This window comes from Macadamia integrifolia, chromosome 11 (genome assembly GCF_013358625.1).
Source record: "Macadamia integrifolia cultivar HAES 741 chromosome 11, SCU_Mint_v3, whole genome shotgun sequence".
NCBI classification, from domain to species: Eukaryota; Viridiplantae; Streptophyta; class Magnoliopsida; order Proteales; family Proteaceae; genus Macadamia; species Macadamia integrifolia.
In genome coordinates, this window is record NC_056567.1 from 8,612,873 (window position 1) to 8,636,740 (window position 23,868).

General features: G+C 37.0%; 2 protein-coding genes and 1 long non-coding RNA gene across 4 annotated transcripts; all 3 read right to left on the reverse strand.

Annotated features, from left to right (window-relative positions):
* Positions 1 to 2,487: 2,487 nt before the first annotated feature.
* On the reverse strand, positions 2,488 to 8,780 carry LOC122093408 (E3 ubiquitin-protein ligase DA2-like). 2 transcript variants are annotated; one of them, XM_042663746.1, is made up of 7 exons: positions 8,485 to 8,780; positions 7,649 to 8,316; positions 7,407 to 7,458; positions 7,269 to 7,314; positions 7,032 to 7,113; positions 6,790 to 6,934; positions 2,488 to 6,696 (listed from the first exon to the last, which is right to left on the reverse strand). In XM_042663746.1, exons 2-7 carry the CDS (start codon positions 7,838 to 7,840, stop codon positions 6,539 to 6,541), a joined length of 675 nt encoding a protein of 224 aa, XP_042519680.1. In that variant the 5' UTR covers positions 7,841 to 8,316; positions 8,485 to 8,780; the 3' UTR covers positions 2,488 to 6,538. The 2 variants fall into 2 exon arrangements, with proteins under 2 accessions (XP_042519680.1, XP_042519679.1); XM_042663745.1 differs by having other exon boundaries at positions 8,446 to 8,780.
* Positions 8,781 to 11,722: 2,942 nt separating this feature from the next.
* On the reverse strand, positions 11,723 to 12,291 carry LOC122093471. The gene is made up of 3 exons (XR_006144471.1): positions 12,155 to 12,291; positions 11,991 to 12,038; positions 11,723 to 11,736 (listed from the first exon to the last, which is right to left on the reverse strand). It is a non-coding gene; the product is annotated as an uncharacterized LOC122093471 (long non-coding RNA).
* A 13-nt stretch (positions 12,292 to 12,304) lies between these two features.
* On the reverse strand, positions 12,305 to 14,888 carry LOC122092892. The gene is made up of 8 exons (XM_042663198.1): positions 14,787 to 14,888; positions 13,681 to 13,751; positions 13,364 to 13,596; positions 13,056 to 13,253; positions 12,876 to 12,968; positions 12,674 to 12,784; positions 12,453 to 12,581; positions 12,305 to 12,346 (listed from the first exon to the last, which is right to left on the reverse strand). Exons 2-8 carry the CDS (start codon positions 13,739 to 13,741, stop codon positions 12,305 to 12,307), a joined length of 867 nt encoding a protein of 288 aa, XP_042519132.1. The 5' UTR covers positions 13,742 to 13,751; positions 14,787 to 14,888.
* Between the last annotated feature and the right edge of the window lie 8,980 nt (positions 14,889 to 23,868).

Below are 23,868 nucleotides of genomic sequence, written 5' to 3' on the forward strand. Positions count from 1 at the left end.
CTTTCGATAAGATGATCAACTGTTTACCAAGGATGCATTCCATTGGAAGCAGCATACCTTTGAGAACCTAGAACTTTTAATGGACTGAAAAAAATAATTTTGATTGTTATTTGTAGAGAAACCACTTAAACATAACTACAGGAACACCTCACCAAGAAGAAGCACAACTACACTATTGAAACAACACTACCCCTTTTCCATCATAACAATCTCCCCTAAACCCATTCTGTCAAAGATTATGCTATAAGACGATAATCACCACAAAATGTTCATCCCACAAAAATGATCTTCCCAAAACAATTAGTATTACAAACCTTACCAAAAATTGAATGTCTTTCAAAAAAATGCTACTGGGGATTTAGAGAACACCCCAAGATACCTACCCTGATAACTGTTCCAACATAAAAAAAAATCCTACTACAAATTTTATTGACACAGCCTTCTTACTATTATAATCATCCACATAGCTCCACAGCCACTTCACAGAGATGCATACACAGCCACTTCACAGAGACGTATCATTGTCATACAAACCTAAAACGCAACCAAGGATTCAGGGTCCATTTGATAACATTTCTGGAAACATGTTTTTCCATTTTTCTATGACAAGAAACGGAACACTTTAAAACCGTTTGAAAAATCTGTTTTGTTTCACCCGTTTCTTGAAACATAAATTGAAATTTATGTCAATTTTTTGTAAAAAAAACAATATTGGAGAAACAAGTCCTACTTTTTTTTCTGCTTATTGAACCAAGTGGAAGGCAAAAAAGAGGAGAGAGGCCCGATGAAAATAGTTGACCAAAACCCTCTTTTTGATAACTCAACTCGCAATACACAGTTCAAAGGGGCAGCTCTCCATATCACAAGCTCCTCCCATCTTCTAGTGAAACTTTCCACCCAAGGTCGCTGCAACTTCTTGAGAAGCGCAAGGTCCATTGAAGGTCACTGCTACTCGCCTTCCATTTCCCCTGCTCCAAGTGCGAAAAGCTCCATCGCTGCAACTTGTCTTCCCTTCTCGTAAGTGGAAGGGGCACCCAAACCGATGTCTGCTGGAAACAGGTTTACCAAACGCTTTTTTCAACTCAAAAAACTGTTTCTCAGCACAGAAACGGAAAATTCTATTTCTACTGTTTCTCGGCACAAAAACAGAAGAAAAATTATCAAACAGACCCTCAGACTTTCTCAGGTTAAAAAATTATTCAAATAAATCAACAAAGACATTCTAATCACCATACAACTACATCCAGAGACATTCTGATTGATGCAGATTGTATAGAGAAAGAAGAAGAGAAAAGGGACTGGTCCATCATCAAACCAATTTTTTACCCAAACCAGGCTATGTCTGGTTTTATGCCTTGGCGATTCAGAATCTGGTTCTGTGGTGATTCAGACCTAACCTGCAGTGGTGATTCAGAGCCAAACCTGATGTGGTATTTCAGTAGGTTGATTGATGGCGATTCCAATCGAGACCATTGGTAGTGATTCCGAGGCCATATATCCTCCTTTCTTCTCCTTACCTTCTCTTAATAATTCTTTCAATTAGCAATCAAGTAAGTAGACCCTGTGCACCTTTTTTCTATTCCAGTTTATGATTGTTCTTTCTTCTTATTCTTTCCTTCCTGTTCAGACTTGGGCTGAACCTTTATTTCTGGTCAAGTTTGTTCATCTTATTTCTTCCATAGCTCACCCACACTTGCTGGTTTGATTTCAAGTTTTACAACTAGCTTTCCATCAAACTTCTCATTGGAAATCAGTTGATACGTGTCTGCTGCTTCATTCATACTTTAAGATCTAGGTTCCCTTCCCTGTTTTTCTGGTTTCACAATATTTTTCCATCGCAACATCTTAAATCCAATTATTTTAATATCTCTTGGCTTCGGATTAATTAACAGGGCTGAATGATTCCACTTGTAAAGTTTTACCACCATCCAACTTTTCCTTGAGCAGTTACAGCTCCATCAGTGGAGTAGATTTTGATACAGTAGCGTTAGCGTGTTTAGACCAACAAGGCCAAGTTTGAAAACCCAAGTCCATACGGAATCAGCCCAACCCGAGTTTTTGGACCAACAAGGATTAGTAGGGGTTTATTATCTACTTAGGGATATCTTTATAATTGCATTCTTTTTGGTAGGAGTTAGCTATACGTAGAAGTTGTATCAAGTTTCCCTTTTTTATGTTTTTTTTTTTTTTTTTTTTTTTATCCTATTTTGTTTCTACTTCTTAGTTGAGTAGATCTCTTTGTTGAGTTGGATTTCTTTTTATTTATACCATGTAAGTCCATTGAAGGAAGTTAGTGTGAAGAACAGAATGAAATTGGGAATTACTCACGGTGTTGAGTTGTGGTTGTGTGAGCTACAGCTCCCCTCTCTTTTACTCCTCCTTGATTACTCGGAACCTCCTCTCAGGTATTCTCCTCCTTCCCATATCCGCCCATGTTTTGTTTTCCTGATCCTCTTTCTTCTTCCCATTTCTTCTTCTTCTTCCTTCTTTTCTGTTCCTGTTCCAGCAATAGCACCAATAACCGCATAACTGATTTGATCTTCTTCTCCCCTCATACTTTTGGCATGAGTTTTCTTACCTTTGGGCGACCATCCCTGCAAAACCCCAGCTACATATCTTGCTGGAATTTCAAATCTCGAATTGATTATAGGCTTGTTTCCGCCACTACCGCCAGCCTAGTTTCAGTTCGTTTGGATTTTTGTTGGAGTGCAATCAAGAGGTCTTCCTCACATCGATCTGCCTTCAAAATCTTGGAACCAGCAGAGAACACATGAAGGAGTTCTCCCTTTCAAAGGTAGCTGCTGTTTCGCCTCTCTGTTTGCGTCTGGAGGTAGGAGACAACCCCCCCTTCCACTATAATATGTTTTGAAGTTGATTTCCAATATTACCTTCCCCTACTTTCTTAATCAATTCTTGTCCATTTATTTTATTTTGTTCCAATTTTACCCATGTTCAATAATTCCTAAACTCCTTTATGTCCTTTCCTCTTTCACCTACCAAGTAACAACTTGAGAAATCTGGTTAATTACCAGATTCCAACTACCATTACACATTGACCTGCTTAGGCACTTGGGTGGGCCCATAGTGATCCCAAACCGCTTTTTGAACCCAGGATTGCATTATTACCGTTGGTTGTGTTTGATGCGGAGGCTGAAGACAACCTTAGGTTGTCATTTATGGTTAAGGGCTTCTTCTTCCTGATTTACCAAATAGCCCTTATTTGTTAAAGTTATTTCTGTTTTAATCCTAGCTTATTCTAATTATCAGATCACACTTTTTCCTTCAATTTTAAATACGATTCAGTCCTGTGCTTTACCCAAATGGATCCTGATCTTATTCTTACCATAAAATATGAAACTGCCACTAGCCATATAATTTGAGTTTCTATCATTCGTTGTGGGCCCATAGAGACCAAAAAGAAAGGTTTTGTAACCCTCGGTTGCATTAATTGGTATCTGAGCTGAAAATCATTGTCTATACCTTATCCATAGTGGTCATAGTGAGGTTATTTATCAAGTCATACCTCCATTGATAGGCCAACACCTTTCAATTAAGGAAAGAGCCCAATTTAATCCAGGGATTCTTCCAATTCTATTCCATAGGGCCCCACACACCACCATATGAAGCTGATCAAACTCTTGACGATCATCCCTATGGAGCCAAAAAGGGCCTAGTTGGATTTTTTTATTTCTATGGGGATACAATCCAGACAATATCTTGACGCATATTCTTCCGATGGTATAGTCTGACTGAGGCCAGGAAGCTTTTATTTGTTGAAGCCAAGCTGAAGTGTACAACTCAAGTCTGGTGGATTAAATATGATGACCAGAATCAAGCTCAAGGTATTAGGTTGGCCAACACTTGGGCTGAAACTAAAGGAGACCATGAACCAAAGATTTTTGCCTGGCAACTACAAGCAGTGTATGCACCTTCAGTTCTCAAACCAGCAACAAGGTGGTGAAGTTCTACTACTTAACCACTAGGTCTGACTTTGACTGGAACGAAGAGGTATTATTGGCACAATTTCAAAACGGTTTACACCCTCAAATCAATACTGGATTGGCATGTTAGACTGCCTAGGATGGATGACGCCAAACAGGTTAGGTATCAAATAGAAAATCTAAATAAGTCTTATCAGAGAAGCTTCTCAAACACAATTTGTAAGGGTGATAACTCGAGTCAACATCCTTCTTGCCCGGAGAAGCCATAAACTAAACTCACAGGTCAACCTTCAAATACCTCTATAGTTACATGTACCATGGGTAAGGCATCAATGGCTAGTAGCAGCAACACAAAATGCTTCTATTGCAATGAGTATGAGCAAGTTGCTAAATTTTTCCCCATGAAGCAGAATTTTAACAGAAGGATGATAAAGAGAATGATGTTTCCCAGAGAATTAAAGTAGGGTGTGTTAGAGCAAACACCAAGAAATACGAAAATAAACAGCCAACAGATTCGCACAACACAGAGATTTAACGAGGTTTACACACCGGTGTAGTGTGATATGTCCTTAGGCGAAGAAGAAGATGTTTCACTATGCAAAAGAGAGATTACACCCAAGCAGCGGCCAGAAAACTCGCTCTGAAACCCTAGCTCCAAAAGACTCCAAAATAACAATGACTTTCTCAACAAGACAACAGTAAATTATATACACCAAGTCGTGGGTCGACCCATCGGGTCACGGTCAATCCGATCGAACCATAACGGGAAGCTTTCCATTTGGGTCGCCACCAAAATATGTCAAAGTTAGTCAATCTTCAAAACGGGTCAAGAATAAAAGACGAACTTAATAGGGTGGATCAAGTGGAGAGGTGCATGTAGAGTGTTCTGACTAATGCATTCCTAAAAGGCTTAAAGGAAAATTCTACAAGACAATCGTACGACCAGCTCTGATATATGGACCAAAATGTTGGATAAACTGGGTGTAACAAAGATGAGGATGTTGAGATGGATGTGCGGCAAAACTAGGAGAGAGAGTAAGGAATGATTGTATTAAAGCTGATTTGGGAATTTCCCCGATCCAGGACAAGCTCTACGAAAGCCGTCTGAGGAGGTATGCCATGTTCAATGGAGACTCGTGAATGCACCAGTAAGAAAGAGTAATCAGATTCAGATGGAAGGAACTAAAAGAACTAGAGGCAGGCCTAAGACTATAGAAGTAATAAGGAAAAACATGCATAGTTTAGGTCTTTACTCTAGTATGACCTCAAATAGAGCTGTTTGGAGGGCAAAGATTTGTGTAGCATACCCCCATTATGTGGAATGTTTCAGAGGTTTTGCTATATCTCTTTCTTTTTCTTATATTACTATATTACGCTCTTATGGATCCATGTAGCCAGCCCCATTTAGTTCATATAAAGCTGAGATTTGTTGTTATTGAAGCAGAGTTTTAACTCTATAGTTGTAGCAGTTAAGGTAGATCCCAATATGGAGTTTTGTAAGCCTCTTCCACTGATGATAATTATGAGGATGGCGAGGGAACTCAAGGCTTTAATATCCTATGTATGTAAACCGATGAAGAGGGCTTAGATACAATTACGGAAGATTCCACAGACATACCATTTACATCTGATATAGTTCATGAGGTTGAGCACATCGAGTTCGTAATTCTACCACAGTTCTTCGAAAAGAAAGCTCCATGACTTGGAGACTACATTCCTAACGTTCAAAAGTTGCCATAGTTTTATTATGGGTAAAAACAAGATGTACATCATATGAAGCTCATTCCTTGACTTTGCAAAACTCAAAGTTGGGTGGTTTTTAAACTTGGGAGAGTTGGTGCAGATCGTAGATAGAAGAGGACAGGGTTTGGTTCATCATCGAACCAATCTTTTATAGAAACCAGACCAAGTGATTGGGGTGTCTAGCATAGTTGTCAAGGCATCGCCAAAGCAGGAGCCTTGGACTCCTTGTTGGTTTCACCTTAGGTCTAAGCCCCCTCCAACACCTTAGATCGCCTAGACGTCTTGACAACTATAATGTCTGGTTTACTGTTTATAGTAACCCCAGTTTCACCATTAATATTGTCCCTCAAGTTACAACTCATAGTATTTTACAAAGAACAAGAAGAAAACTCACTACTTATTTTAGTAAATCTAGATATCTTAACAACCTTATCCAGTTGAATCAGAAAACTCATTTGTAATTGGTTTATCTTTTTTTTTTTTTTTTTGGTGGGGGTATGGGGACTGGAGGAAGGTTAAACTCAAAGAGTTCTTAACCATTAAAATTTTAATGTCAGTTCTTCCAACTTAGGATATATTTGACTAAGGTATTGGTTTGAGTTGGATTATTGAGAGGTTTACGCAAACATGCTGTCAGCTGTAGCCATGCCTTCATTATTAAATATGGCAATTAGTTATTCTTGCTGCTACTAACTTGCTTTCTTGTTTCTTGTTTTTGAATTTTTTTTTTTTTTTTTTTTTTAATTAAAGCTACCAGGCCACAGATTTTTTGTACCCTACAGCAGTTCTGAAACTTCTAGTGATCTAATTAGAATCTCGATCATTTCTAAGCATAAGAAATCCAATCAATGAAGTTACCGAATAAGAAATTGACAGAAAACAGTCATCCACAGAGTGTGAGTCATATACCCATTGTGTCTGGGACGTGAAGATTGCATGATTGTAGGCACAGTGCACGAATCCTGAGGAGACATGATCCCATCACCTTCCACAGGAAAAAGAAATGGTTGCACTGTGGGACCAGAAATCAAGTTATACCACCAGAGCTCGAGCTTCAATTAGATAAAACCAAAGGAATGCTGGGAAAACCTGCTCGTGAGCTTACCCGATACACCCTGACATTCAACGTCTGCTTGTGCCATAACCCTGCTAGAAGAACCCATCTCTTGTCTTCTCTGCATTCTCTCTTCTTCCTCCTGAAGCTCCTGTCGCCGCTTCCTTATTTTTGCTTCAATAACCCGCTGCTCTTCCTGTGATAAAAGCAGTGTAAAGATAAAAAATCCAGGCTAGTAATGGAGAACTTAAAAACCTCCACAAGAATACAAGAATCCATTAAAAATTCCTTACAACTTGCTCCATGCCCTTTTCTTCTTTTGACCTCATGCCACGATACTCCACAGCATAACTAGAGGTCTTGCAAAAGGGACATCTTTTTAAGGTTAAGTATTACAAGAAAATTATCAGTATCAGTAAGAGTAAAAAAAAATCATAGATAATTACATAGAAGATGTTGGGTCATGAACAGAAAAAATATCAATTGTTAATACTCAATAAATGATCTAAATTCAACAAGCAGAAGGATACTGTGTTGGACGAGTAGAATGAGGAGGCTTCATCTGCAGAAAACATTCTGGCAAAGGACACACGGTCAAGACTTATTCACATATTAATGAATATTTAAAAGTCACTTGGAAAGCTATAAATAGGATATGATGAGGATACCTGTACAAATGCCTTTCATGCAGCACCTCGATCGATTGAGACTCGGGTAATACTAAAAGAAGACAAATACGTTCAAAATGGTTTCATTAGAGTGGTTTCACTACAGTCAAAAACCATAAGATTTCCCAATTGCAAAACACCATCCAATATAAGGCCTGCAAAAATTCTTGTATAAAATCCTGAAAAACTAAAATAAATGGCAGAAAGAATTGGAAACAGACAACAATAGAACTTATACTAACCAAAAAGCAGATTGGGCATTCTTCAAGATCGGATGTGCACTCTTCATCCCCAGGGTAACAGGGAGCCAGCTTGGAGTCAAGAATGAGCTTCCTCAGCTTCTTATGATCAACATCTCTGTGCTGATACAGCCCCTGCGGCTTCGTATACTTCTCGTCAACCACCTGCCGCCTCCTACCCAACTTATTCCCCATTGAAAAAGAATTACAGGAAACTCCTCTTTTCACTCTTATTCCTTAAGACTACAAAATCGCATTAACAACAATCGCACCAACAACTCCGAACTCCATTCCAAAAATATACTCATACATTCCACTCAATTTCAAATCCTCTTCATTTCGAAACAAATACTTTCACTAACAAGCAATCTCAATTGAACAAACTCTAGCTCTCAAAATTGTAAACTACTGGGAGCTCCCCAGCTCAACCATCAGGAATAGTAATTCCCTCTGAGATAGTTCTGTTTTCTTCCTCCTCCCCTCTCTAGGGGCTGTAATCTTTGTCCTTGTAATGAATTATTTATTCACCCAAAAAAAATTGAACAAACTCAAAACCGAATCATTCAACATCTATAAACCCTAGCTCTCAAAACACAACAAAATCCACCAGAAAAAATCCCGTCTTTCACTCCCTTTAGTTCAAAACCACTACATTATAGCCTCAAAAGACCCTGCAAATCACCAAAAACCACAACAAACACAGAGTCTCAATTTCCCTCCCAAAAGAACAAAACATATGTTCAAACTATTTAAACGCAAAATCAAACACATAAAACCAAATACTGAGCTCGAGAACGAACCAAATTCATTCTACCGATTCTTGGACTAGAGTAACAAACCATTAGCATTTGCAGATAATCTGTTTCTCCAGAATCGAAGCAGCAACCATCTAGAAATGAAGAATTCCTTTAAGCACACGAGAGATTTTAGAAATGATAGGAGATCGAGAAGATTTGCCAACTGTAACAGAAACAAGATCAGAATTGTCCCTAAGAAACAGGAATTCAGTCTTCTCTAGATTTTTTCCCTTTCTTCTCTCACTCCGTGTCTGATTTTTTTGTTTTCTTTCTGGTTTCAGCTCTAGCTTCGATGACAGAAACTTTAAATAAAAGAGATAGTAGAAGCTGATGAGGTATGGCCATAAGAGACGCAGTACAGAGAGAACAGTACGAAATGGTAAGAGTGGACGGCCCGGCAAGAATCAGAGATGATGAAATTACGAAAGAGGGTCTCCGAATTTGATTTAATTACGAGAAGGACTTAGTCTCGTCTACTTCAAGAAAAAAATAATAATTGAATATGATGACGTGTACATATAGTTTGTCTACGTGTAATATCGGGAAGCTCATGACTTCAGGGTGGTGTACCGGTGTATCAAATATTTTGTCAGCACTTTGCGAGACACGTCTCAGGAGTCAGGACTTCGCGTGCCCATAGTGTCAACCGCTTCCGCTGTTTAATGACAAAAACACCCCTCGATATTATTTGTAGTCTCTTCTACAATTGATTATGGTTGTAGCCCTACCAAGAGAGAAAGTCAGTCAATCAGCCCTTACAAATGTCCTTGCGTTCGTCTTTCTTTAGAATCTTCATGCACTGCATCCAATTAAGTTAGAATAAGGCTTTGATTATTGTTTTCTGTTATTGTCAAAAATTTATGATGGGTTTTGAATAAGGTTATATTCTAGTTGGTTTTTAGTTTTAAGAGTTTAGTAATCATTACTGTGATTTGATATGTTAATTTATGTTCATTTGTATTTATTTTGTTGCACTCTTGTTCTTGACGGTTGTCTTCTTAGTCTCTACTTATTTTTTATTGCATTAGAAGGACTTCATATCTTCTCTAGGTCCATTGTTACTTAAAATATGTATAAGGGTATTAAAAGTATTGGATGCTCAGAAATTTCTCATTTATTATTTGCAGATGATTCTCTCATTTTTTTTTTTTTTTTTTGTAATGTTGAGAAAGATGCCTTGATTATTTTATGTTGTGTTCAATCTCTATCAAGATTTATTTGGCTAACAGATTAACTTCTCTAATAGTGGAATATTATAAGATATGTGAATTAGGTAGGCCCCCTACCCAATAAGATTCTACATAGTTTCTATTTTTTTGCAAATAAGGATACTCATTATAGATAAGGACTCCTATTATATAAAAGATTTACCAAATATAGGCCCAATTAAGGATCCCAAACAGACCACAATAGGAAAGCCCACTCAATGTGGGAAACTCTAAATTATAAAAGAGGAGGGAGGAGACATTTAAGTTTCAATGACTTCCTTGGATAAGATCGCATAGAGATGGTACACTTGTAGTTCAAAGGTACCCTGTTTCCTCCCCATTAATTTTTGTATAGTATATATTTGCATGCAAAAGGAGAACGAGATCCAACACTCTATTGCGTACCAGGCTATTTGGTATCCAAATATACAACCTTCATAGGCATTTCCTTCAAACCTAACAACCTACAAAAAAATGTCTTTTATCATTACTAGACACATTTTCACTAAAAAAAAAATACTACTCATGTCATTTTTTTTGTGGGATACTCTTGTAAACATTGATGTATCAATCAGATAAATGGGTTTTTTTTTTTTTTTGAGAGAGAGAGTTCATGAATAGCCTTTATTGTCAAAATATTGTTGAGAAGAGCTCTATAAAAAATGAATGTATCATCAACAAAGAGAAAAAAAATGAGTAATTTCAAGAGCTGCTCTTCCCACCTTCACTCTCTCAAAAGTATTAACGTCTTTATAAACTTGGAAGGGACAACAAAAAGCTTCCATCACAGTTATAAAAATATATAATGACTCAAAAGGACACCTTTGTGGCCTTGTCTAATACGTCATAATGACTTTGTAGAGTAATCAAGATTTCTTCTTCTTTCCATGTACGCCTCTAATTCTTTATCGAAGAAAGGAAATCTCGGGTCCCTCTTATTAATATTTCTAGTTAGGTTTGTTGGATTGTGGTTGTCATTGTTGTCAACATAGTCAGCTCACATAGTGATGTGAAGAGAGATGAAGATGATACTCAAGTGTCTTAGCAATACCGAAAGGGTTAGACAGTGATTTGATAGTGCATACAGTGTAGTGGAAATGAGAAAAGATGAAGATGATACACAAGTGTCTTAGTAATGCTGGAAGGGCCAGACAATGATTTGGTAGTGCAGACAGTGTCACTACAAGAAAATTGGTCTTTAGCTGCGGTTTTAACCGCGGCGGTTGCTAGTATAACCGTGGCAAAAGGTCAATACCCGCGGTTTTCAAACCGCGGCTAATCCGCGGCCAATACCACCGTGGCAAATGAAAAGGCTTCTTTTGCCGCTGTTTATTTAAACTGTGGTTAGATACTTTGTTTTGACCACGGTTTTTGAAACTGTAGTTAGTAAATTATTTTTTACCACGGTTTATATAAACCGCGATTGTTGCTATGCATTCTGTTGTCGCGGTTTAAGAAAACTGCGGTCAGTAATTTGCGCTTTAACTGCGGTTTTGAAAAACCGTGGCTCTTGATAATTTTACTTTAGCCCCAGTTTATAAAAATGAGGCAACTAAATTATTATTTAACCGCGGATTAAAAACGCAGCAATTGTTTATCAATACTCGCGGTTTGCTTTATTGTGCTCAAATTATTAGCCGCAGTTTATAATAACCGCGACCGAATTTTTTTATATATATATATATATACCTATACTTGCTAGCTAACCCTGTAAACCAGAAACATTTTGCCCAAACCCAATCCAGGGTTGGCTAAACCCAAATTAAAGAAATAGAGATTAAAGCTATAAATGATCATCATTCTTGAGACTTGAGAGACAAAAAATGAGCACTTTTCACTCCAGATTTTCTTCACACAAAAACAAAGTCTGAAACTGTATTCAACATGAACATGTATAAGAAACTTGTACCCAAAAAAGACATGATCAATGTTCTTAGTGGATACAATAGATATGAATGGTAGCTTTAGCTATAATTGTTTTTGAGCCAAAAAAGGATATACAATAATTAGGACTTGATTCAAGAACATAACTTAGTCTTTCCACCTCCCATATCAACTCAAATCTCATCATATTCCAGGACATACTCTGCCAATTACAAGATTAAGAGAAAATTAGGAAACTTAAGTGTTTATCAATTAACAAGCAAAGGAATTGGAGAATCGGAGTTGTCTTAAACTAGTCCCATTTTATCAACTATTGCAATTCTCCTCACATACGTAGGGCTTGCATCACAACCTGTGAATTGGAACATACATCTATGTTACAAACCCACAGTAAGGGATAATAGAAGAAGATAAAAAAAATCAAATTGAATTGGTAAAGAGTACAAATTAATTTACCATATACCAAAAAATGAGGGAAGCTTATGCAATGGCCTTAATCTTCACCTGGTCGAATGATCCCAATTAGTCGTATATATTTGTAATAAAATAAACCTACAAAAGTCATTTAATAAAATTTTAAAATAAACATATCAAAGTCATTTAATAAATTTGTAACTTACCCAATTGCGCAGAACTCTGTGAGTTTCCTTTAATTGAGGCTTGTGTTAATCGGTCCATTTCGGATTTCATAGTGTTAAGCATAGCCATCATTGCTTGTGTGCTTTCTTGTTGAGCTTTCATCTTTGCTTGTGTGTTTTCCTGTTGAGCTTTCATCTCTTCTTGCCACTTCCTTTCCCTTTCAGCCAATTGTGCTTCCATCTTTTTTTCGAACTCAAGGGTTAACATGTCTTTGGCATCTTTAAGTTTGCGTTTGACCGCAAGATCGGTTTTTGTAAGCTCCATGTCTTTTGGGCTTACACCAAGCCCAATACCACGCACACGTCCATGGCCTTCCTCGCCACAAGCTTCTCTATAGATATTGTCCTCTTCATCACTATTATCTCTCAACTCTGGAGGCAACTCACTCTGCTTTTGCTTTATTTTGGCCTACAAATCAATTTAAAAACCAAGTTATTCAAAAGGCCAAGTGTTAACACAACAATAATCAAGATTTAGCATATATATATATATATACTAACCATAACAATTCCAGATCTCTCATCTGTAGGTTGGTTAGTTCCCTTTTTTTTATGCGTGGTTAAAAATACTTTTACCCTGCCTGGCCATTTCCCAGTGGGATGCTCCTTACTCTAAACAAACATACATGATTATTAGAACAAAGCCAAATTCAAAAGAACATTTTAAAATTTCTAATGTTCATACATGTGCATAAAAACATACCAGCTTCTCTCCCACTCTTGCATAACTCATCCTCCCAGAACTATGATTCATAACTTGGAGTTTTCTGTTATCTTTGTTTTTTTCACTAATTGCCTACCATATTAGGAAACATCATTAAAATTGGTCAACCCACAATCACATTAGAATATCAACTTTGATTGAAGAAGAATAAAATATTACCTTCTTTTTCGCAGATGTCCATATTGCTACAAGATCACGCCACTGATCTGCTGGGACCCTATCATCTGGTTGAGAATTTTCAAGACACCCATATTTCTTAATTGTTTCTTTCTTCAATTCTTTTTTGAACGCCCGCCATATGCCACTAATTTGTTGGCGTACATGTTTCTGACATTGAATTGGTATTTCATATTTATACTACAATATAGCAAAATATTAGACATTAAAGACCAACAAAAAAAAAAAACCACAATACACTATCACATTAAATGTTGGATTATAAATTAATTAATGCGATAAAACTATACCTGGATATGGTTCCAAAGTTGTTCCTTATAGTGTTCTGGAACATATCTCCAATCTTCATAGTTAAGTGGCATCATTTTTTGGCTCCTAATCAAAGTGCCCAAATATGTACTAAATTGGGCAGCTTCATCACCAATTAACTGATTTAGGTGATTTGCTCTTAACTTCACTGGTTGGCCATGAGGAATTGCCATTGTTTTGACACTTTTACTTGGCCCTCTTTTCTTCTTGGTATCTACATGCAACGATTAGATAATATTATTTATTAATGTAGTATTGTGAATTTACTAACTATAAGTTAAAAAGTAAAGAGTTATACTTCTTGAAGAAGATGATTCAGTGACACTAGTACCCTCTGTAGGTGGGGTTATATCCTCCATTATCTAAAACCTGTATACAAACAATAAAATAAAATGAAAGTAAGTAAATCTATTTGCAAAATGTGAACTTTAAAAAAAAAAATAAGTGCAATATTTGCATAACAAACTACTTATCAATCAAAATAAGTATTAAGGCAATCAACAAATACATAATCATTTTTTTCTAATAACGCTGATGTAAGGTAGCTCACCTAAACTTTGAAACCTGAAAAACCTCAATTGATCTCTGTGTTCTTAGGATGAATATGAGCTTTAGTTTGTAAGATCCTATGGGGCTTCAAGCTGACAGAACAAGACCCAGAAGAGGAAGGGGAGAAATCCAAAAATAAGGTGGACCCCCCCAGACATTGCATCCCATCCCCATATTCTGTTTGTCTAGCCAATCACTTCTTAATACTTAGGGATTGGCAAAAGCGTAAAGTGAGGGGATCTGAATTATCCACTGTTTTGGAGCAGCCATGATCGAAAATATATGAGAAGAAGAGATCGAGTAGTTCTTTCCGGGTGTGATCTACAACTGACTGAGATCTCGCTTTGCTTTGGAGCTTCTTCTGAGCTTCCGATCTACTGATAATGAACATCTAGATCCAACATTCGATCTTCACTGCGGATTTGTCGGCGCCAAGGAAAGGAGAGAAAGGTAAGTTGCAGGTTCGGTTGTTCCAGCAGCAAGGAAGAAGAAGAGAAGAAGAGAAAAAGAAGAAGAAGAAGAAGAAGAAGAAGAAGAAGAAGAAGAAGTGCAGATCTGAGTAGATCCGAGCAGATCCGAGCAGATCTGAAGTTCTCACGGCGTCCGAAGGGTGAGGGAGATTTCTCAGTTTCGTTTTGATTTCGAGAGGGGAAGATCTGTTGAATAACCAAGGAAGGGGACTGAACTAGAAATCTGGGGAGACGATGGCGTTTTTGAATGTGGTAGATGATGGGTAAAGTTATCAGGGAATAAGATTATCATCTTATTCAGAAGTCATCCAATTTCAAAGTCGGGTCAGCCAAGAGAAATTGATATACAAGAAAATATCAGGAAAAAAGGGAGGAGAAATCATACCTGTCTTCAGTACCAGGGCGGAGTGTGGAGGAGTCCTCTTTTCCCTCTGAGCAAGAGCAGGGTTTCCTGCTAAAAAATAAAAAACTAAATTGCAGAAACTGAAGATGAAGATGAAGAAGTAGAAAGAGAAGAAAAGAGAAGAATCATTATACCTATACTCCTCTACTGAAGAGCAGGTGTGTGACCTTCCCTCCATCTCTAACACAGTCCTTGAAAAGGGTTCTCAGAGGGTGTATTCGCAAGATCAAGAGCGATGCTAGCAATTAGGTGTATTCACAGAATAGATTGAGAGCGATCGATTAGGGTATAAGTGAGAGAAACTCACGATCACAACTCTAGTGTTTTTTTGTGGGAACCCGCCCTCTTCTTCTCTTTCTCTGTTTTTCGTTTTTTGTTCTGGGTAGAGTATTAGCGGGAACAATTGGGAGGGAAAATGAAAAGTTTTTTTTTTTTTTTGGTAGAGGGAAAATGAAAAGTAGATGAAGGAATGTACACAATACACATACTGCAGGGACCTAATCCCTCCTTTAATTTAACCATAAACTTTTAAAAGCATTATTATTATTAGTTTTATTTTAAATAAAACCATTACTAATCAAAGAAAAGTAAAACATTAAGTGATTATAAAAGTACAAAACATCCCCATTCCAATCCCCTATTAACTGCCACTAAGCCCGATTAGTTAAATGGGCAGACAGGGTGCAGCCTTTGAAAGGCTTCAAGCCCGATTAAGCCTGATCAAGACAGGACCGGCCCGACCGTTGACACCGCTACCGATATTGATATGGATTTGTCTAATGCATCCTTCTATTGATGGCAATTGTTACGATATCGAGAGTGATTAGGTTCTCGTACGAGATTTGTCTAATGCATCCTTCTATCTTATTGTGAAAAATTGAAAACATTTTTTAAGTGGATACTATGGCGGATGGTTGCTGTGCTAGTCTCCCCGATGATTAGACGAAGTGCAAGTAATTAAGCTAGCCCTTGGTTAACAAAAAAAAAAAAGCCATATATTATGGAAAATTTTTAGCCGTTGTAATTGGTAACCAAATATTACATAAATATTTTAGCAGATATAATTGGTTAACCTGATACTTCGATAATTTTTACCTCTCTTATTTTGGTTACCATATATATACTATGATAATTTTTACCTGTGTTATCTTGGATTGAATCATTTAGAGCTGATTCAGACTTCAACTTGAATCAGTCTGATCTAATTGGAACTTGGGTATTTTGTGGTGACAACTAAATTATTGGTTCAGGAATTGGGGATCAGCTCATGAAACTGTACAATTCAAGGAATTGATTCAGAACTGATTCCAATTCCAGTAGTATGGTTAGATATGGTGGAAATTGGGATCGTTGTCTATCGATTCCGATCTGAATCGACTGATTCATCAATCAGCTTACCCAATTTTAGAAACTCCAGTGTCAAAAAGTCAGTTCAGTTTGATTTATGTCGGGTTGAATCAATTTTAGTATGGAATGAATGAATTTAACAGTTAAGGAACTTTAGTTCTTAATTGGTCAGTGTTAATACAATGTTTTAAAAATTGGGGATTGGTCTCAACCAATATTAAGACATACTCGTCGGTCTCAATCTAGATAGGACCGATTTACCTTTTATTTTTTAAGAAAACAATTTTTTGGACCATTTTAAACTTATACCTTACAATTATACGAGGGTCCTCATTGGCCGACAATGATAGGACCATATAATTGTAGTGGGACTACGAACAATTAAAAACATTAGGTTAAAACCACTTAATATAAAGGGGGGATCAAATAGCACTGATATCATGTCAATTGGAGTTTCCGGTGAAAAGATTATATTTCAAGGGTTATCATTGGTCGATCACGAAATTGTGAGTAAAACCTTGAAAAATCCAATAATGAATTATTATTATTACACTAAGAGATATAATATAGCATGTTGGATAACTATAAAATAATAAACATGTCTTTTTATAACGGCGGCTATAGACAATATCAATAGCCACGGTTCTGTAGAACCGTGATTAGTGTTATACATATAGCCGCGGTTTACAACAAACGTGACTATTGATGGTTCTATAGCCACGGTTTGTTTAAACCGTGGTTAATGGTGTACAAATTGTCATGCTTTGTAAAAACTGCGGCAATAGAGCGGATTTAGCCACGGTCTACGGCAACCGCGGCCATAGACCCCCGCCCAAGTGCGGTATTTGACCACTTTTTTTGTAGTGTGTGGTGGCAATGAGAAACTAGACACACCTTACTTTGGAAGTGATATAGATGTATTCAGGCACATGTGGAAGTATTAACAATGTATCATGACGATATTCAATGCTTGGAAGCATGTGAAAGCTTTAGGTGTAGTGTGTGTGGAATTTGAAAATTGACTTTTCAGATTCACACAGAGGCAATAACTTTAGAGCTATTTTCAGAAGGCTTAATGGAAGAGCTGGGCAAAGATAATTACATAAGAAACATAGGTTATCAAGTCGTCTTTCCAATGCGACCAGAATCACATCATTTAGATGTTAGATGAAAAAGATATGATGATTTTCGTATGATTGCACAAAAATGGAGCTAATCTAAACAATTTTGGTAATTATATTGTTTACGTCACATGGCACAAGTTCCACAGGCCTTGCAGGCATGAATGGCAACATACACGTATTGGCAGCATCAAGGACCACATAGTTGTATCTTATATGCATGAGCATGGGTAAACATGATGTAATGTGATGTCGCAAGAAATTAATGATGAAATTGGTGGCAGCATGAGGTTCAAATTATTCACGGCCCTTAGGCTATGACATTGTTTGTCTCAGGTGCAAGCATAGCTTCAATGTAATGGTGAGAGTTGGCAAAATGATGAGGTGGCATAGTTGCTTAGATGGCATCTCCAATGCAAGTGTATTGATTAATGTGGCTAAGTCAAGTTTATATTTGTGACACTTAGGGCACGGCACAAGGGCCATGCGGCAATGCCAATGACTCATCTAGGCACTATTGATGCAAATGGCACACGGCCATGGGCCATGCAAGGCACCAACTGGGCGTGGCGAAGGCCAATGGCCATGGGATCTATTATCATGTTTGGACGCATCGGGAGAGGCCAAGGCTTGAGAGCCTTGTGTATGGAGAGATGCCATGAGGTCTCGACTAAGGGTCAAGAATTGGTTTTGATTTCAAAATATGATCAAGTGTTGGAGTGGGACCTATGGCCTCAAAGAGGGTTCCTGCAACATGTTTTTCATATGAAAAATATCGATTCCAGAATGTATTTATCGGCTGGATCGGCATTAAGTGTGTGAGATTCGGAATTCAAGGTTCACAACAAGGCGGACATCATATTTTTGTCGAAACATCTCTCGACATTCTTGGAGTAAGGCTGGAAACCACTGCCCCTTGGACCTCGCAAATGTGGAAGCCTCATGCACCGAGTACACCCCTTGCACTCAGCTTGTCATTGGGTCAGTGTATGGAGATTTGGTGTGCGGTGCTACACTGAATCACTTAAGTGAATCTATTTTATCATGTGCTGAATTCAAGTTTTAAAGATTTCATTTAAAATGATCTTATTTGATATAAAATATAAAAAGATGAAGATTTTGTTTGTTATGATCTTGTGAATCCCACCTTTTTTAAAGGTCATCCAACAACTAACATGAGATATGCCAACTCAATATGCTTCTCGGACAACTAATGAAGTGTCATGTGTATCACAAGTGCATCATATTTATAGGAATACCCCTATATATGGGATTGAACATAACTTGGCTATTTTAGGGCCAAATAGATGATTCAAGATGGCTATTTCTCACAACAACGTGAAGAACACATTGGGAGTGAAAATGAGAGATGAGTCCACCTCCTCAACCCGAATTTTTAAAGTGAAGCTAAGTCTATGCATTAGGGCTATTGGAGATAGCAATGAATCATTTCAACTTGTTTCTTTGGGTGTATTGAAGCTATATTGAATTCCAAAGAGGGATTGTGAAGTCTAATGAATATTAGAAGAGGTTCTTGCCAAGGAAGGGAAGAAAGTTGAAAGTGAAACAGTTGGTACTTGTGTAAAGAAGTTGTGTGCGGTATCCCAATATTGAAGCAACTCATTTCTTGGTTGAGAATTGGTATTGATAGTAGGTTTGCCCAAGTGACTTGCTCACTTAAGTAAAGTTTCTCAGTCACCATTTGTTTTAGGCTATTGCAAGTTGAATAGAGTCGTATGCATAGCCATAGATTATAATTGTGTTTGGGTTTTGAATTATCATTTGAAATTTCCTATATGAGACTAATGAGTGAGTGCTCATAAGGTAATTTGTTGAAATGCCTAGTACTGTCTAGTGATCCACAGTTGCAGCTGTGTGTGGTGGGTTATAACCCCAATTTCGCATTATCAAAAACCAAACTAAGAGTAGTGTATCGAACATTATACAAAACCCCGTGAGGGTATTGCTCCATAGAGTAAGCACGTTGTCGACCCACATAAAATCTTTTTGTGTTTGATTGGTTGCATTTTACTTTGGATAGAAGTGATATGCTTGTATTTTTCAGAGTGGGTGTGCAATCTTGGTAGGCCTGGCCAATTTTAATTGAAGGTGGGAGTAAGGGTGTTAATCGGTTCGGTTTCGGTTTAGGTTTAAACGGTGTGGATCGATTCGGTTCACATTTATTTGACTAAAACCATAACCGCACCATTTACTAAACGGTTCCACTTTCTAAAACCGTGACCGTTTAGTAAACGATTTCGGTTTCTACGGTTTCTAAACGGTGTCGGTTTCACAGTTTTAAACGGTTTCGATTTTGGTTTATTCCATACGGTTTGTAAAACGGTTCACAATCGGTTTGATATAACTTGCAACCATCTCTAAGCTGAAGATCATAAGCTTATCAAAAAATAATTGGCAACCACAAATAAGAGATTCTATATTAGCGATGGTATGTCTTAATTTGATAATCTAGTGCTATTTCTTTGCATGGTCATTCTCAAACATTTAGAACTAATATCATACAACATCCAAATCCAGTCTTCTACAGCATAAAATATTAAAATAACAGGTGATTCAGTCAAAATACCCCATCTATGATAACATAATAACATAGTAAGATATATGGATTACAAGTTCATGATCTAAAGCCTAAACTTGAATTGAATTGCAATAAATCATACCAAAGTAGGATGGACACTTAATTTAATTGTTAATTGTTGTATGGATTACTGCCGCTTCTTTATTTAATTGTTATACGGATTAATCGGATCGGTTTAAACGGTTTTAAATGGTTTGGTTTAAACGGTTTCAATTCGGTTTGAAACCAACGAGTTCCGCGGTTAAAACTGACCCGACTCGTTTAGCTAATTTGCCTGAAACTTGAAACCATAAACGCACCATTTACTAAACGGTTTCAGTGTAAACGGGTCGGTTCAGTTTCGGTAATGGTTTCGGTTATAAATTCACATCCTTAGGTGGGAGTGTATATGAGCTGCAATTGGTAAAATTGGGATTGCCTTAGCTAGCGGTGTTTGTCTACGTGCCAGTCAACAATACCATCAGTGCCAAGACATTGCCAATAGTTGTGGTTGTTAGCATCGAGATTGCAAAGGAGTTCTTGGGTGTGCCAATTATGATCAATAGTGCTAGTGTAGTAGGTTCATGTGAGTATCAACGTATTGGGGAGTGAGTTTGTGCCAGGTGTGAGTGTTGTCACTATTAGGTTAGCCAAGGGGAGTGTTGGATAGCATGTTGAGAAAATTTGAACACCCTTATTCACCCCTTCTCAGTGTTAGTCTGGGATCATCAAGGTTGGGGGTGATGAATCTTGTACTGCTGGGATTTTAATGTGGTTCTCTCTCTGCTCATGAAAAATTCCAATGGGCTTCATGTAGATGATATTCTCTAAATGATTTTATTTATTGTCTAATTTCTCCAAATGTGTCTGGCCTTGTTTAAATTTACTTGGATAAATCAAGAATGCTCTTGAATCTCTTACAAACTTCATCGTGTTCTTGTCAATAATAGATGCCTTTCTTTATTCCCTGCTTTTCATAATAATTTTGAACCTCTGGGTATTTTTGACCATAGTCTAGCCATAATCACTATTGATCTTTGTATTTCCTTTCACCCAAGGCCATTCAATTTTTTTTCTTTTTGTGAGCTACTTATTCATAATGACTTTTCCCTCTTGTTTCTCAAGCTTAGAATGATTCTTCTGTTAGGGATAGATCTTGCCCTCTTATCAACTTTGTTAAAAAAATATTTAATTATCATATGTCTGAGTATATTTAGTCTTCTGGTAAAGGTGGTCATGCACCATTCTTTAGTTTGATAATTGTTATCATGATGGTATGTTGATTTCAAAATATAGTGAGAGAATTAGGTATGATATTGGTTTAGATTGGCTTACGAATGTATCTTCCATTTTAAGGGATGATACATGGATTTGTGGCCTTATAAGTTTCCTTTCTCTCATGTAAGTTTGGAGTAAGCTACCTAGTATCCGTTTTAGGCCTAGAGGAAGTGGAGATTTGGTTAAATGGATTGTTGCTTCATTTAAAAATAATAAATAAAATAAACTTCCTTCTCATTGGAAACTGATGAGATCTAAAGCTCCTATTGTTTATTGCTTTATGCTGGTTTGGTTCAGCTCTTCCATTCCAAGACATTGTTTTTCCATTTAGAGAGCATGACCAACTCCCTCTCCATTCAGGAGTTTCTTCATCGAAGAAATCTATCAATTCTTAAGAATTGTCTTTGTTGGAACACCCTTGAAAGTGTGGACCATATTTTATTCTCTAGTCCATTATCTAAGTTGGTCTATGGTAGTATTCTCAGACAAATGTAGATCAGTTCCTAAAGTCGACCTTCCTCTTGACAAAGAATTGAGGTGACTCTTGAAAAATTTTAATGACAAAACTTCCTATGACACTATCGAGGACACCCTTTTTTTAGGTTAGAAATAAAATCCTTCACAAATGTGCTATGTGCCTTGGAACTGTAAGAAATAGACATCTTGTCTTTGCTTGGGATCTTCCTCTTGTTTCTCTTATTTAGTTGGTATATTATCTTTGATCTTTGTTTTCTCCCCCTTCTTGTAATTGATATTCGTATTTGGTTGGATGTATCCCCGGGTTTTATATATCCCTTTGATGGTAGTTTTATTTTCTTTTGTTGGAGTCTTCTTCCTTGTCTAGCCTTTTGCATCTTTGTTTGGTTTTTCTGTTATTCTTTTAATATATATTTCAGTCATCCATTCCTTTGCGGTTTTCGTCTGTGTGTTTCCTTCTATTTTTTTAATAATATTTCATTCATTAAAAAAAAAAAAAAAAAAACTTTTGGATGAGTCAATCAAAATTCAAAACTACTCTTCAACTTAATAAAATAGGTAAAACTAAGCCTCAAAAATTCAAAGATAGTATCACAATGTACTGATCCCAACCCACTTGTATGATCCTTAATATTATGAAATGGATCTTTGACTTAAATATCTTTCCAAGTTCTCATGAAGTTGCTCCTGTCAGGATTTTCACTCATAGATTACACCACTCTACCTACCATAGATCATTTGGTTAACATTTATAATGCTTTTATCACCAAGTGATCTAAGGGAGCTGCTTGGGCCTCAATCATTTTACATTATAATCAAACTTGAATTTGTTGCTATGAATTATGGTGCAGAAGGAAATATGATTGGCAAGGGGACTTCTCAAGGGGTCAAAGGATCACTGCCATTTGACTAGTAGATAACTAGAAGCCTGGATGAATTTTATTTTGTTGGCAAAACTGGCTCCTAGAAAGGATGTTAGGGTGTGGCCTTACAAATGTTTTTCACATTCTCCTTGATATTAATAGTATGATTAACAACTGTTGTAATTTTGTAATTAGAGTTCAGACTAAGAATTTGAGAAGATTTGAAGGCAAATGCAAGCACTCGAAGTTTGTCTTTGACACTATTAAGACTCAAGAGAGATATTAGGGAAGCAAGTTCTTTCATGCCATGTACAATCAGGTTGGTGGCTGATTTAATTCTTTCAAGGCAGATGGGCACAAGTTTTCCAAATCCATCTCCCTTGAGAATTTTAGGAGTGAAGTGGTCCAAGCCAGATGGTGGTTGGATTAAATTAAATATCGATGGATTCTCTCTTCGCAGTCGGGTCATGCGAGTGCTGCGAGATTATTTTTAGTAATTCAGATGGTGCTCTAGAGGGATTTTTTTTTTTTTTTTTTGTTCGTTACTTGGGAGACAAGAGACTTTTAGGTGAATTTCTAAGCCATGTGTTTTGTTGGTTCATCACTTGTGGATTGAACTTGAATCGAAAGCGTTGATTGCATGTGTATAAGGAGGGGTAAAAAAACAAAAGGGAAGAAGCACAAAGGAGAGGTTAAAATGAGTTAAATGGAGATAAGAGGACATAAATCAGTAGTCAAAGGCGCATCATGAGAACATCCCCTATATGGGGTCGACAATATGGGTCCTAGTCCTCCACAAAACTCTATTTGTAGTCATACTAGAATCGAGCCTATCATATGCATATCTTTTCGTACCACTTCGTCAGTAGTCATATTAAGCCTGCCTCTACCTCTTTTGTCTCTATTTAATTGAATATGATCACAGAAAATTATTTGAAATTCCCTAGAAAAGCCTAGATATTGCTTTATCAAATGTCTAGAATTCACAACAAGTTTATCTCTAAATTTTTGTTTGGCTTGTGGTTTTTGTTGATAGCCATGCTGAAGGTAGGGTTTCAACTTAATTTTTTTTTTTGTTTGGAAATGTTTGGACATTAATACTACATGTACATATTTTTTATATTTAATAATAATAATAATAATAATAATAATAATAATAATAATAATAATAATAATAATAATAATAGAGAAAAAGAGGGTTAAAAAGTAGCATGATTCCTAAGCCCATACACGATTGGGGGGGAGGGAAAATGACCACCCTACCCCTCATGAAAGGCTGAATTCTTGCCCTGTTAATGCTTCTATTAGTGCTCTCATTAGCCCATGCGCTAGTGTAATGACCACACTGTTTTTCAGGGAATCATCTTCCTCAATAATAATAATATATTTCTTTAATGATC